The 16,557-nt window shown below is 41.8% G+C and overlaps 1 protein-coding gene across 3 annotated transcripts in view; it reads right to left on the reverse strand.

The window, feature by feature from the left end:
* Positions 1-274: 274 nt before the first annotated feature.
* Positions 275-16,557, reverse strand: part of CDC14A (cell division cycle 14A) — a 168,718-nt gene continuing 152,435 nt past the window's right edge. For 2 of the 3 annotated variants that reach the window (XM_040359940.1, XM_040359939.1), the window contains 3 exons: positions 14,382-14,510; positions 8,381-8,660; positions 748-867 (listed from right to left, as the gene is read on the reverse strand). In XM_040359940.1, the coding sequence (XP_040215874.1) occupies positions 838-867; positions 8,381-8,660; positions 14,382-14,510 (439 nt within the window). In that variant the 3' untranslated portion in view covers positions 748-837. Of the gene's footprint in view, positions 868-8,380; positions 8,661-14,381; positions 14,511-16,557 lie in introns of all 3 variants that reach the window. The other variant, XM_040359941.1, reaches the window with a different exon arrangement.

Here is a 16,557-nt window from a genome sequence, read left to right on the forward strand (position 1 = left end):
ACAGTTCCTATTTTAGAATTATTGGTCCTATAAAAACATGTTCTACTTCAATCAGGTTATACAAAAAAATACTTCGAAAAAAAATTATATAAAAAGGTGGCTGCCTTGAACAGCCCTGTCATGACCATCACAGCAGTGGCTGAAAAACATGTGCCACTGAAAGAAATAATAATCAGCAACAGCAGGAAAGCCAGTGCCCATAAATATAAAATAAAAATCAACTTAGCAAAGTACCCATAATCCTCTCGTTCCCTTTAAATTGCCAGTTGCTTTCTGCAGAACACACAGCCTTTATTTCACCAAATATTGCAAGTGTTTCAAATGTTTTCTTCACGAATCACACGCCTGACAAGAATCAATCAGCACAGCACACATTATTATAAAAATATCATTCTAGACAGAAAAATATATCTTTTGATTTTTGGTTACAAACAATCCTAATGTGAAAATATATTCTGTAAGATATACAAATTACATACATCTTCTAAAACATGACAAAATATCCTCTTGTCTTATTAGGACATTATTTTAAGACCAAATATGTACAAAACAGAATGGACCCCTAAAAAAAAAAAAAAAAAAGCTAAAAAATAATATTAAAACAATAAAATAAAATCAACAGTGGTGCCAACATTTTAAAAACAAAGAAAAAAAAACAAACAGTCAGTAGTAAATCTTAACAGTACATGTCTACGGCAAGTAGATATCGTCGATAGCTTCTTTGTGTTGCACAGTAGATATTATCTTGACAAAGGATTCCTTCCCTTTGTCTCTCCTCCATTCTTCCATGGCAAAGGATTTGGATCTGGGAGAGGGCTAACAGGACTGTGAGATCCTTTAGAACTGAACAGATTCAGACTGAAGGGACTGAAAGAACACAAATGTGCGTAAATTTTTTATTATCCTAAACCATTCCACAATCAATACAAATCAAATAGAAAGCAATGATGAAAAGAAAAAGACAAATTGAATGTAATTCGTTCAAACGTAAGAAACATACTACCATTTTTTTCTTTCAATTTCAGAACTTACTTTAGCAACACATGTACCATAAGGACTTCTGCACATAGCTACAAACGTGTTTGCTTTTTTTTTTTTTTTGCCTATGTACTTTTTTCCCCCCATAAAGCCGATCCATAATGCAGCAATGTGTTCAGAAAAAAACTGATAATTTCTTTAACGTTTGAGTGCAGTAATTTACACGTATATTTGTATCCAAGAACATATGAGCATATGAATTATATAGAAGAGTGTTTACTATACAAAACTTAAAGCAAAAAGAAAAAATTATGTTCATTTAACCACTTCAGGTGCCGTCCATAGTCAAATGACATCCACAGATGGGATCTCCCATCGTGGGTGGACATCATATGACGTCCTGGGCTTCCTAGTCGTCTGGGGGCGGCATCGCTCTGGACCTGGTGCACGTACCTGATGTCCGCCGGGCACCCGCGATTGCCCACAATCCACGTCCTGTCAGATGAGAGGAGACCGATGTGTGTTTCCAGTACAGAGGAACACAGATCGGTTTCCTCCCCTTGTGAGTCCCCTCCCCCTACAGTTAGAATCACTCCCTAGGGAACATATTTAACCACTTCAGTGCCCACTAGTGTTAACCCCTTCCCTGCCAGTCACATTTACACAGTTATCAGTGCAGCTTTATAGCACTAATGTGAATGGTCCCAGAAATGTGTCAAAAGTGTCCGATATGTCAGTCGCAATGTCACGTCACAATAAAAATCACAGATTTCTGCCATTCCTATTAAGAAAAAAAATGCAATACATCTATCCCCTATTTTGTAGATGCTATAACTTTTGCGCAAACCAATCAATATACGTTATTGCGATTTTTACTACAAAAATATTTAGAAGAATACATATCCTAAACTGAGGAAAATAATTGTGATATTTATTAAATCAAAAAGGTAAAAAATATTGTCATTTTTTTTCAAAAGTGTCGCTCTTCTTTAGATTATAGCGCAAAAAAATAAAAACCGCAGAGGTGATCAAATGCCATCAAAAGAAAGCTCTATTTGTGGGGGAAAAAGGATGTCAATTATGTTTGGGAGCCATGTCGCACGACCGCGTAATTGTCATTCAAACTACGACAGCGCTGAAAAACTAAAAATTGGCACGACCGCGTAATTGTCATTCAAACTGCGACAGCGCTGAAAACTAAAAATTGGTCTGGGCAGGAAGGGGGTGAAAATGCCCTGCATTGAAGCGGTTAAAGCATGAAAAACAACACAGTGCTTGTGCTGTGTAATTTGGCCCCTTCTATCACCTGAAATACCTGGCTGATCCTACCTGGTTCTACCCTTCTCTTGTAAACTGACCACGGTTTATTATGGCTGCTGAGCCTTAACACTGTGGTCAGTTTACGCGCCTCCATCATCCACAGATCTCCTCTGTCCTCCTTTCCCCCTTTCCTCCCTGCCAGCTCCTGTGTGTGAGCCCCCCCCCCCTCTACTTCTAGTACCATTCCGAGCAGTATAAAAATTACTACATGTACTATACAGTAAATGTCGTTTTTAAATATTATTCGTCTAAATGCCTTATTACTCATAACCGCCTGGCAGACGTCAGAGGGAGACTTTGGCCCCTTCCTCTGTAGTACATACATCAGAGGATGAAAACGACGGGTGGTCACGTGACCGCTGATTGGCGAGGTGAAATAAGATATTTAGAAGAAGAATTTTAAAAAACGGCAAACACTGTATACTACATGTTATCCTAGCAGAGGGGCAAGCAGTGATTGTGAGCACTGCCTTTACAACCCCTTTAACTTACAGTGCCTTGAAAAAGTATTCATACAGCTCAAAATGTTCCACATTTTGTCATGTTGTTTGTGTGTAATTTAATCTCAGTATAAATACAGCTGTTCTGTGAAGCCCTCAGAGGTTTGTTAGAGAATCTTAATGAACAAACAGCATCATGAAGGCCAAGGAACACACCAGACAGGTCAGGGATAAAGTTGTGAAGTTTAAAGCACGGTTCGGTTATAAAAAATATCACAAACTTTGAACATCTCCCGGGGCACTGTTCAATCCATCATCCGAAAATGCAAAGAGTATGGCACAACTGCAAACCTACCAAGACATAGCCATCCACCTAAACTAACAGGCCGGGCAAGGCGAGCAATAATCAGAGAAGCAGCCAAGAGGCCCATGGTAACTCTGGAGGAGTTGCAGAGATCCACAGCTCAGGTGGGAGAATCTGTGCACAGGACAACTATTAGTCATGCACTCCACAAATCTGGCCTTTATGGAAGAGCAGGAAGCAGAAAGCCATTGTTAAAAGAAGGTCATATGAAGTCCCGTTGCGAGAAGCCATGTGGGGGACACAGTAAACATGTGGAAGAAGGTGCTCTGGTCAGATGAGACCAAAATTGTACTTTTTGGCCTAAAAGCAAAATGCTGTGTGTGGCTGAAAACCAACACTGCATATCACCCTGAACACACCATCCCCACCGTGAAACATAGTGGTAGCAGCATCATATTGTGGGGATGCTTTTCCTAAGCAGGGACAGGGAAGCTGTTCAGAGTTGATAAGAAGATGGATGGAGCCAAATACAGGGCAATTTTAGAAGAAAACCTGTTAGAGTCTGTAAAAGATTTTAAACTGGGGCGGAGGTTCACCTTCCAGCAGGACAATGACCCTAAACATACAACCAGAGCTACAATGGAATGGTTTAGAACAAAGCATATCCATGTGTTAGAATGGCCCAGTCAAAGTCCAGCCCTAAATCCAATTGAGAATCTGTGGCAAGACTTGAAAACTGCTGTTCACAGACGCTCTCCATCCAATCTGACAGAGCTTGAGCTATTTTGCAAAGAAGAATGGGCAAACGTTTCACTCTCTAGATGTGCAAAGCTGCTAGAGACATCCCCCAAAAAGACTTGCAGCTGTGATTGCACCGAGAGGTGGTTCTACAAAGTATTGACTATGGGGGGCTGAATACAAATGAACGCCACACTTCTCACATATTTATTTGTAAAAAAAATTGAAAACCAGTTATCATTTTCCTTCCACTTCACAATTACCGTATTTATTGGCGTATATCGCGCACTATTTTCCCCTTAAAATAAGGGGAAAATAGTGGGTGTGCGATATACGCTGATTGCCGATTCCCGCGCTCAGTTTGAAATCCTGCGCCGACATATACCGAGTGCAGTACACTCGGGTACATTCGGCTAGTCTTGGCTTCGCTCGTGCTCACGCATAAACGTCACAGAGCGTGAGCGCGAGCGAAGCCGAGCCTTGCCGAGTGTACCCGAGTGTACTGCACTCGGTATATGTTGGCGGAGGCGTTCGAACTGAGCGCGGGAAGCGGGGACTCGACTTGAGGCGCGGGCTGGAGAAGCCGGGAGGACACCATCGAGGCCGCAGACGGACGCCGGACCGGACGATGGACGCTGGGAAGACACCAAAACTGTAAGTAATAAAATCATATAACATTTTTTTTTACAGGAATTTCGGGGGCAACTTTAGGGGTGCGCGGTATACGCGGGAGTGCGCTATACCGCGATAAATACGGTATGTGTCAATTTGTGTTGGTCTACCACATAAAATTCCAATAAAATACATTTACATCTTTGGTTGTAACATGACAAAATGTGGAAAATTTCAAGGGGTATGAGTACCTTTTCAATGCACTGTATTTAAAGTACCTGACTAACCCTACCAGCATTATATACAGTGCCCCTCTAACCCCACCAGTACTAGGGTTGCAACTAACGATTATTTTCATAATCAATTAGTTGGCCGATTATTCTTTCGATTAATCGAATAATCGGTTAATAACCTTAAAGGAAAAAAAAAAAAGGTAATTTTTCTGCGATTTGCAGTTTTAAGTTTTTTTCACCAATTTGTTGTTGGGCAGATTAAAAAACGCAAATTGCCACAAAAATGCTTTTCTGCAGTTTTGAAGCATTGAAGTATATTGAACCAAAAAAACAAAATAGCACCGTTTTGTGTTAAAAAAAAAGTCCTTGCCATTTCCAAATCCTTCAGCAGCTTAAAAAATCATTGATCTGAAACCATGTAAATGGACTGTAGTGTGTTTCTGCAAAAAGCATAGAGGTGTGACCCAGGCCTGAGATGTTTAGTAACATAATGGGGTTAAAAAAACAAAAATTAGTACAAAAAGAGCAAATCGCTACTGTAAGGGGTTAATTTTTTACTGTGGAACAATGAAAATAATATCTACAGTAGAGATTTGATCTTTTTGTACTATAAAGGGCTATTTTTTTTTTTAACCCCATTATGTTACTGGTCGATTAATCGATTATGAAAATGGTAATTGATTAGTTGTTTCGGCCCTAACCAGTAACCTTCCAATCTCTCCAGTAGGGTTGCACCGATACCGATACTAGTATCGGTGCCAATACCGAGCATTTGTACTCCGATGCGTAATCCGATACCTGGGCAGTCAGGGGCTGATCGGTGGGACAGTGGGACAGTTACAAGCACGGATCTGCCTGTATAGATTTCAATAAAGTACCAGCTGCTTCTCCTCCTCCCCCTCCTGCGGCTTTCAGCTGCTTTATTGAAATCTATACAGGTCGATAGGTGCTTGTAACGGCCCCCACCGCCGCACCGATCATCCCCTGGCTGTCCCCTGTGTCCTCCTCCGTTTCCTTCTCCATGCTCTTAGGGTCCCCGCCATGTCTTCCTCCGATCCCCCCCTGCGTCCTTCTCCGCTCCCCCTCCTTTCCCACCGGTCTCAGATCTGTCAAGATAGAGAGCTGAGGAAGGAGTCGGTAAATATGTAATTTACTGGCTCCTTCCTTTTCTGAATGCACAGAGTCAGTGACTATGTTTACGATGCTTCAATTTATGAATGGAGAGGAGCCTCTGTCTCCTGTCCATTCATCTCCAGTGCAGCTGAGGCTACAGAGAAAGGGACTGGGGAATCTGTGTCCTCAGTCCCTTTCCCTGTCTCAAAGGGGAGGGGGTAAAAAAATGTCAGGGGTAAAAAAAAACTACTGACACAATCCACACCTCATCGGTGCCACCTATCAGTGCTACTCTCACATGACATAAAAGAAAGTATCGGTAATCAGTATCGGCGAGTACTTGAAAAAAGTATCGGTACTTGTACTCGGTCTTAAAAAAGTTGTATCGGTGCAACCCTACTCTCCAGCATTATATACAGTACCCCTCTAACCCCACTAGCATTATACATTGTATACAGTACCCCTCTAACCTCACCAGTACCCTCCAAACCTCCCATTATTATTTACAGTACCTCAGTAAACCCACCAGTACCCCCACATCCCTTCACCATAATATAGAGTACCCATCTAACCCCACCAACATTATATATTGTATACAGTACCCCTTTAACCTCACCAGTACACTCCCAACCTCACCAGTATTATATACAGTACCTTCCTAACCTCACCTGCATTATTTACAGTACCCCGTTAACCCCACCAGTACCCTCCCTACCTCTTCAGCATTATATAAAGTACCCACCTAACCTCACCAGCATTATATACAGTACTCCTTCAACCCTAGCACTACCTGCCCAACCTCCCAGCATTATATACAGGACCTGCCGAATTATATACTGTACCCCTCTAACCCCACCAGTACCCTCCAAATCTCTTCAGCATTATATACAGTACCCCTAAACCCACCAGTACCCTCAACCTCTCCACCATTATATACAGTACCCCTCTAACCCCACAAGCATTATACGTTGTATATAGTACCCCTTTAACTTCACCAGTACCCTCCCAACATATCCAGCATTCTATACATTACCAGCCTAACCACACCTGTATTAAATACAGAACCCCTACAAATCCACCACTACCTGCCAAACCTCCCAGAATTATATACAGTACCACCCTAAACCCACCAGAACACCCCAACCATTATATACAGTACCTCCCTACCCCAACAGCATTATATACAGTACCCCTCTAACCCCACCAGTACCCTCCCAACCTCTCCAGCATTAATTACAGTACCTGCCTAGTCATTATATATAGTACCCCTTTAGGTCCATCACTACCTGCCCAACCTTCCCAGCATTATGTACATAAAATCCAGCACTAGATTTCATTCTATTTTTACCTGTTTCACTTATTTCACTTATTTTTTCTTTTTTTTTTGTTTAGTACTTGGCACCTGGCAAATTCTGTTATTTAACAGAAATAATATTAAGAAGAAGCTTAACCTCCCTGGCGGTATGATTCTGTCAGAAAAAACATGCTAAAAGCGGTACCATTATTTGCAAGGAAATTTGGCGTTTTATATTGTAGGCCTGTAATTTTTAGAAATAACTCACTTAAATCTGACCAAACAAGATTCTAATAGGCATCCCGGGTATGACATTTTTTTAAAAACAAAATTATAAATTATAATATAATAAATAATTATAAATAATTATAACAAATAATAATATAATTATAATAAAAACAAATCAAAATCACTGAAATTTGCTCAGTTGCAGAATTGTTGCTGTCATTATTTTTTTTTTTTATGACGAATTTCCCCACAAATCGCTATCGCACAATTCTGCAAGTGATTATAATTTATTATCGCTGTTTTTTAGCTGATCTAAAACAATTTTTGACATAAAGGGACACTTTTGGTTGCTATGGACAATCTACAGTTTGCAGGGAGAAAGAAACGTTTTTATTATATAAAATGACATGCATGACACAGGACAGACCACTAGGGACAAGGGGTGTGTGTTTTTTTTACATACAGTACTGTAATCTATAAGATTACAGTATACTGTATGTAATGTGTTTGTTTACTTTTTTGAATTTGGCGCCGTTCTCCGTCCCCGTGCGTCGTAACGTCGCAGGGAACGGAGATCGGCGTCACACGGAGGCACTGTGTGAATCGAGCGAGGTCCCGCTCGCTCACACAGCGGGGTGGCATCGCTGGATCCAGGGACAAGGTAAGTAACTTTGCCTGTGGATCTAGCGAGGCAAGCCCGAGTCTGACTCGGGGTTACCGCTCGCAGCAGGAAAATCTAACCCCGAGTCAGACTCGGGAAGACCGCCAGGCAGGTTAAGAAACTTTATCTAGTTAGCAAAAGGCATTTTTACATGCTACTTTGCATACAGTAGTTTTCACTTTGGGATTTTACAAATGACATGAAAGTTATTTAACAATAAATAAGTAAAACTGCACTGTAAAGCACAGTACAAAAGCCCTTTGGCATGCCCCACGTGTACAATGCAACATGTCCTTACCGTTAGCCCATATAAAACAGATGTTGTTTAAAGGGCAAAGAAGCAGCATACCAGTTAGCCGACATAAGCAGGATAGCAGTAATACAAGCCATTGCAGGAATAAAGCAGTAATTAGCAGGCTTCTCTTAATGCAAGTTATGGAGTGATTTCAGGACACTTACAGGAATAGAGCGACTCAGGTAACGTGCAGTGGAGGAAAGGCCTGTGTATGAGGGTCGGTAGGATCCATAAGAATCATTGCCAGCAGCAGACACGTTCCAGTTACGGTTGTTGTTGAACTCGCCTTGGCTTCGGCCAGGAGGACTGGTGGGGTACAAGCTGGAAGGGTGTGTTGGGGAGTAGCTGGGACGGGTGGGAGAGGAACTGCGGGTATCATCTAGCTCTTCCAAAGCAGAGTTCAGATTCCCAAGCGAGCCAGCAAACCGTGTATTTACAGAGAAACTGAGAGGAAAAAACATGAGGGGGGAATGACAGAATGTGTGCATTGACCCATTTAGTAAACAAGCAGGAAAACAACAAACAGACATGCTCTGACAACATGCATATCATGCATAATGCATATAAAGGACATATAACAATCACATGGACATGTTACACATACAGAAACCCCGATCTAACAGAAAAAATACATACAATTCAGTTATCAAATGAACGGCATAAAATAAAATGTGCTCATCGTTTGTTTTTTTTGACCCCCCAACACAAAGGACTGATGTAAGCTAGAAGAAACAAAAACTTTCCCTGAAATTAACAAAACAAAACATCGTTGGAGTTTCCATGTGAAGGAAGCCGTGTGTTGGTGAACGGAAGTGAAGTGAGAATTGTTCTTAAAATAAGAATGATCTGGAAGTGAGTCAGGAGTTTAATAATTGGCATGTACTGACCTTATCACTCCAAAATTTCTAATGGAGTATAGCCAAGAATCTAATACCTTATAGCATACTGAGTGCATAGAAACCGGTCGCTGATAATTATGTTGTGATATAATACATAACTTGGAATAGATTGTTACTCCAGTGTCTCAGTCACTGGCAGCAAAGGAAACTAAGCAGAACTATGGTAGTACTAATTAGTAAAGCAAAACTGTAGGAAAACAACCAAATACACAGTTAAAATGCATTACTGTTTACCATTTTAACTGGCAAAATGTTTGTTATTTTGCAAAGTCAATCTTGTGATTTTTACACATTTTTGCATTGCGTGGCCAGTTTCGTGAATAAGCAGTTTGTCTTCCTGGTTCAACATTTCAACTTCCTATATCACCTCCCCTCATGGGCACTGATTTGGCATCATCACTTCTGTCCAGTGAGCAGGGAGCGGACTTAGAAAGCAGCAAAACTGGTCTAGAGATCAGTAACATTAAACCCCCGTTCACACAGGTGTGACTTGCCATGCAAATTCTTCCAATTCGCCCCCCCCCCCCCCCTTGCCGGCAATGGAACATTCATATTGCCGCGACTTGTGAAAAAGGTTTCTGCAATACTTTTTACCGATTTTGTTCATCTGTTAAATGAAGGCGCAAGCCACAATGAAATCGGTAGTGCAAATAGCACTGATGCGAAGCTTTGAAATTGCGTGTAACGTGATTTCAGAGCCGCAACCTGTGTGAACAGGGGCTAAACCAGGGAATAGTAGAGATCTTACAAACTAGCAGAGGTACTTATTATAAGTAAATCTGGACAAAATTAATATTTTCTTGGGATTACCTGTAAACATATATGTAAGGTATTCCAAATACGCATTTAGCTGTTTGCCTGGAGTAACACTTTAAATGAATAGATGTGACATGCAAGCTTATTCACCCGTCACGTCACGTGACCCCGTCGCCCTCTGACGCACCCTCTGACTACGTCACTGGGAAAGCCCAGGCTCTCCCTTGCATCAGAGGGGGGCGGGGTCACGTGACGGGTGGCCCCGTCTCACCTATATAGGAGCTGTCACTGGCTCAAGCCGCGTCATTCGCCGGGCTGTCTCCGGTGGAGACAGGCGGCCAACGATGCATGCACTCTGGATCATGGACCTGGATGAAGAAATCTTCTCATTGCTGGACCCCGGCGGAGAGGAGATCACCCATCGCAGGATACCGACAACGTTGGAGCGGGGACCGAGAGTGGATTACCACCGCTTGATTTTTTTAAATAAAGGACTTTTTCCACGGTGTGTGTTTTATTTTTACAATTCTTTACACTTTCCTAGTGAAATGGTAGGGGTACAATGTACCCCATTACCAATTCACATGGGGGGGGCGGGATCTGGGGGTCCCCACAACCACCGGGCAAGGATTGTGGGGATGGGGCCCTTGTACCCATCAACATGGGGACATGGTGCTTCGAGGGGTCACAGACCCCCAAAGCATCCTCCCAATGTTGAGGGCATGTGGCCTGGTAGGTTTCAGGAGGGGGGAGCGCTCTCTCGTCCCCCCCTCTTTTCTGCGGCCAGCCAGGTTGTGTGCTCGGATAAGGGGTTTGGTGTGGATTTTTGGGGAAACTTCACGCCATTTTTTTTTATTTGGGGTGGAGTTCCCCTTAACATCTACACCAGACCTGAAGGGCCTGGTAATTGAATTTGGGGGGACCCCCACCTTTTTTTTTTTATAAATGACTTTTCTCTGAATTGCCGGGAGCCGACAATTCATTATAGCCAAGAGTGATTTTAAATGACTTTTTTTCCTTCAGAAATGACACTTTGTGCAGAGACAGTTCTAAGCACTGGAAACATGCGCTGCTTCACAGGCATACTATACACCCCCCAGGTACGAAATTTAAAGGAATATTTCACTTTTATTGTTTCACTTTAAGCATTATTAAAATCACTGCTCCCGAAAAAAACATCTGTTTTTAAAACTTTTTTTTTGCATTGATACATGTCCCCTGGGGCAGGACCCAGGTCCCTAAACACTTTTTAGGACAATAACTTGCATATTAGCCTTTAAAATTAGCACTTTAGATTTCTCCCATAGACTTTAACAGGGTGTTCTGCGGCTTTTTGGAATTTGCCGCGAACACCCCACATTTACTGTTCGCCAAACAAGCAAGGTTCGAGTCGAACATGAGTTCGACTCGAACTCGAAGCTTATCCCTAGTTGCTATGAACAATCTACAGTTTCCAGGCAGAAAAAACAGTATTTATAATATAAAACTGCATGCAGGACACTGGACAGACCACTAGGGACAAAGGGGATGTGTATTTATTTTATACAGTACTGTAATCTGTAGGATTACAGTGTACTGTATGTATACTGTGTTTTTACTTTTTTTAATTTGGCACGGATCTCCGCCCCCGTGGGGCACAACGTCGCAGGGAACGGAGCTCGGTGGCACACGGGCACTGTGTGAATTGAGCGAGGAGACAGCTCGATCACACAGCGGGGGTAACTCTCCCTGTATACTGCGATGCGATCCCGAGTCTGGCTCGGGGTTACCGCTAATAGTACTGAAATTTCACCCCGAGCCAGACTCGGGAATACCGCTAGGCAGGTTAACAATGATGGTGAGGTTTGAATGGAAGAAACATTCTATGGATAGGTGTCTTTTATATACATAACAAGTTGTTGTTGGGGGCACCTTCTTAAATTGACAGGACTAATCTGTGTACCACATGAGCACATACTGTAGCCAGTCTGTGGGAGCCAGAATTATTGTTGGTTTCTATGGGATCAAATACTTATTTTACTCACTGAACTGCAAACTCAATTTATAACATTTGTATTGTGTTTTTTTCTGGAATTTTTGGCTTATATTCTGTCTCTATCATTTAAAATACACCTATGATAAAAATTATAGACCCTTCATTTTTTTGTAAGTGGGTAAATTTAAAAAATCTGCAGGGGATCAAATAATTATTTTCGCCACTGTATAGGGTTAAAAAAAAAATTATGCTTTCTAACAAATTAAAATGTATTTTTAACACGTTAACTGTATCAGAGTTAGGGCAGGTCTCCATATATTTGAATGTATGAGCTTCTTGCATATCTTGAGGCTCTCATGAGGCGATCAATCTATCACTAATGCCAATTTTTAAAAAAAGGACTCATGGCCATTTTTAAATCACGTAGGCTGTAAATACCTATATTGTACCTTTTCAACTGAACTGACACAGAATTTCTAACTGATACTGCAATCATTAGGGAAATTACATAATTATACTGTCACATGCAAAGGTACTACATTATCCCACGCAGAAATTCAGAAGCCTGAAATCTAGAAGAGACAAAGGTGTTAACATCTACACTGCCAGTTCCTCTGTTTTGATGCCTCTTGTCCTATAGCTATTGATTCCCTTTTACAAAAAATCTTCTTATTTAAAACCAGTATGCTGATGTCAATTGACATTTTACCAGGTCATTAAAGCCACCACAAACTTTTCAGGTACTCTTTGGGTAAAGCAAACTTCTTAAAAATTCTGCTCTGCTGACAAATTGGCCAATTTATTTTAATGATCCAGTTTCCAGAGTAAAAATCCATTTTTATAAAGATAATTAGATAAAAAAAAAAAAAATCTTATACAGTTCCTACATGTCATATGTTTTTGAACCTGAGCACGCATTTAAAAGATATCCTGGTGGAAAAATAAAAATACACTGAAAAAAGAGGGCATAGGAATCATTCACTGGATAAAAAATTCTTCAATGCTCAGGGCTATTAAAATACAAAGAAGGCAAGCAGAAAACTAGCCAGAAGCTCTTGATTCTGTCTCTACCACAAGGGGTTTATTTATGAAAAACTATTCTCAGAGCTATTCGTTGTGTGAAGCTGCATGTACATTTGTTCTGTACAAATGGGGGCAAAATGTAATAATACAAGGCTATCTTTTCTCCAGGGTGAATGTTATTAATAAAGAATACAAAAGAAATCAGGAAAATACTACATTAGGGCAACTAGATGGAGCTGATTATATTGTATTGTATGTATTTATGATGACCATCACCTCCATCTAGTGGCAATAATGCTTGTTTTTCCTGAGTCACTTCATTCTTTTAAATAGTCAACTAGGAGAGAAAACAGCCTAAAAACATTCAGTTTTGTCCACATTTGCACAAAACGAATGTACATGCATTTTTCTAGGGTGAATAGCTCTACTTTTTTTTTTTTTTTTATAAATACACCCCTAGGGTACTCTGCCACTAAAACAAGACCTGCCCAATGCTTGCTAATGCTTGTGTGTGACAATGAAGATGAAAAAAAACCTGGGCCACACGTGAATGAGAAACAAATAGTTACAGCTTATAGTGAACACTCCCAAAGAAAGGTACTATGCCTATGATGACTGATGATGATGCATGGTGGAGTCTGGCAGTGCTCATCGGATGCTGGTTTTACAGCATGTCCATTCTACAGAAGCCGGTCATGAGAGGAGCTGTAAATCTCAGAGTTTGCACGCATAAGCTCATTTGTCCCTGTACACATGAAAAATATTCCTGTCACTCCAGGGCCTCTCCCGGCCATATAAATACACACATCCTTCATGCTGTATGGCTTTGTGCAGCTGTGTGAATCAGGCCTTACAGTAGTTGTAAAGACACACAAGGTTTTTTACCTTCATGCTCTCTTTGCAGCCCCCCCAATTACTTGCCTGAGCCCCATCTTGATCCAGCGATGTGCACAAGAGCAGCGGCTCTCCAATGTCTCTTTTTCCTCATTGGCTCCCACTACTGTACATCAAAGTCAGTAGCCAGAAAGAAGGGGAAGGGCCGAACTGTGCTTCCTGTGTGAATCGCAGAGCAGCGGCTTGGGGGTGTGCCTGCTTGGGTGCCCCCATAGCAAGCTGCTTGCTATGAGTGTACTCGGCAGTAGGGAGGGTCCTGGTGCGCCGGCAACGAACCAGAGAAGAGGAGGATCGGGGCTGCTCCGTGTAAAACCACTGCACAGAGCAGGTAAGTATGACATTTTTGTTATTTAAAAAAAATCTGCCTTTAATATCACTTTAAATGTAACTTTTACTGAATACGTATTTCCCTTTATATAAAAAAAAAGCCTTATGTCCAGTCTTAAATACAGTACAACCGGTAATACCAAATGATATTAACAATAATAGTTTCATGGCATTTATTATTACTTTGAAATTTACTGTTGACGAAGAGCCTTAGTGAATTTGTGGTTTTAGTAGTTCAGACATGGAAATTGCTCAGTTTTCAGATTACACCCACTGGATTTTGGCACTCACTTTTTTGTTTTGCTGCTTGAAGATCCTGAACTCTGTCCAACTCTCCTAGCAACTGGCGATGAAGATGCAGTAACTCTAGAGGACTTCAGTGGGGACATGGAGCCCTGTGCACTGTTAGGTGCGATTACTCTAAAAGACAAGAGCATGCCAAACTATCAGGAAACATTCAAGATCAAAAGAGAGTCCACAGTTCTTAAAATAGATATCATGACTCTGATTATCTTAAAGGGGTTGAAAATGTTTGTTTTTTATTTTCTAAACAGGTTCCTTTAACCACCTAAGCCCCGGACCATTTTGTTGCTAATTGACCAGGCCCCTTTTTGCGATTCGGCACTACGTCGCTTTAACTGACAATTGCGGGGTCGTGCGACGTGGCTCCCAAACTAAATTGGCGTCCTTTTTTTCCCACAAATAGAGCTTTCTTTAGGTGGCATTTGATCACCTCTGCAGTTTTTATAAATAAAAATAGAGCCAATATTTTTTACTTTTTGCTATAATAAATATCCCCAAAAATATATATATATATAAAAAAAATGTTTTTCTCAGTTTAGGCTGATACGTATTCTTCTACATATTTTTGGTAAAAAAAAAAAAAATAATTGCAATAAGCATTTATTGACATTGATTTGCGCAAAAGTTATAGCGACTACAAAATAGGGGATAGTTTTATGGCATTTTTATTATTTTTTTACTAGTAATGGCGGCGATCATCGATTTTTATCGTGACTGCGACATTATGGCGGACACATCGGACCATTGTCATTTTTACAGCGAACAGTGCTATAAAAATGCACTGGCAGTGAAGGGATTAACCTGTAGGGGGCGCTGAAGGGGTTAAGTGTGCCCTATTGTGTGATTCTTACAGTGTGAGGGCGTGGCTTGGCGTGTGACCTCACTGATCATCGTTCCCCATTACAGGGAACAGACGATCAGTGACAGTCTCACTAGGAAGCACGGGGAGAGGTTTGCTTACACTTACCTCTCACTATCCTTTAACTCTGTGAACCAATCACGGGACACCGGTGGCGATCGGGTCCGCAGGTCCCGCGGGCGCGATCACGGAGCTCAGGACCAGGTTGCAAGCGCGCACGCGACCTACAGCTGGGATCTTAATGGGGACGTACCTGTACGCCCTTGTGCCCAGCCGTGCCATTCTGCTGACGTATATTGCGTGCGTCGGTCCTTAAGCAGTTAAAGCGGGAGTTCACCCATTTAAAAAAAAAAAAAAAATCTCCCCTTAGCTTCCTGCTCGTTCGGTCTAGGGGAATCGGCTATTTATATTAAAATATGTGCAGTACTTACCCGTTTTCGAGCTGCATCTTCTTCCGTCGCTTCCGGGTATGGGTCTTCGGGAGCGGGCGTTCCTTCTTGATTGACATTCTTCCGAGAGGCTTCCGACGGTCGCATCCATCGCGTCACTCGTAGCCGAAAGAAGCCGAACGTCGGTGCGGCTCTATACTGCGCCTGCGCACCGACGTTCGGCTTCTTTCGGAAAATCGTGACGCGATGGATGCGACCGTCGGAAGCCTCTCGGAAACCTGTCAATCAAGAAGGAACGCCCATTCCCGAAGCCCATACCCGGAAGCGACGGAGAGGATGCGTCTCGTAAACGGGTAAGTACTGCACATATTTTAAAATAAATAGCCGATTCCCCTAGTAATAACGAGCAGGAATCTAAGGGGGAAAAGTGCCCTCTAAGGGTGAACCCCCGCTTTAAGCTAGTGCATTGTTGGTTCACTTACCTTTTCCTTCAATTTCCCTTCTAAATGTTTTTTTTTTCTTTGTCTGAATTTCTCACTTCCTGTTTCGCCTCAGTAAGCTTGCCCACATCATCCGAGCTGTTCTGGTTGGGGGTTAGTCAGCCAGAACAGCTTACTGAAGAGGAACAGGAAGTGAGAAATTCAGACAAAGAAAAAAAACATTTAGAAGGAAAATCGAAGGAAAAGGTTATTGAACCAACAATGCACTAGCTCAGTGGTTCTCAACCTCTAGTGCCGTGACCCCTTGATAAAATTTCCCAAGTTGTGGGAACCCCTAACAGTAAAATTATTTTCATAGCGTGGGTTAAAAGCACCCAAGGCAAGACAAGTAATTTGCGCCCCTAACCCGCGGACATTTAGCGCTCCCTGAGACCCTTTCCACTCGTACAGTATTAAAACCCCTTATAGTACATTTT

The sequence above is a fragment of the Rana temporaria genome, chromosome 7 (assembly GCF_905171775.1).
Source record: "Rana temporaria chromosome 7, aRanTem1.1, whole genome shotgun sequence".
NCBI classification, from domain to species: domain Eukaryota; kingdom Metazoa; phylum Chordata; class Amphibia; order Anura; family Ranidae; genus Rana; species Rana temporaria.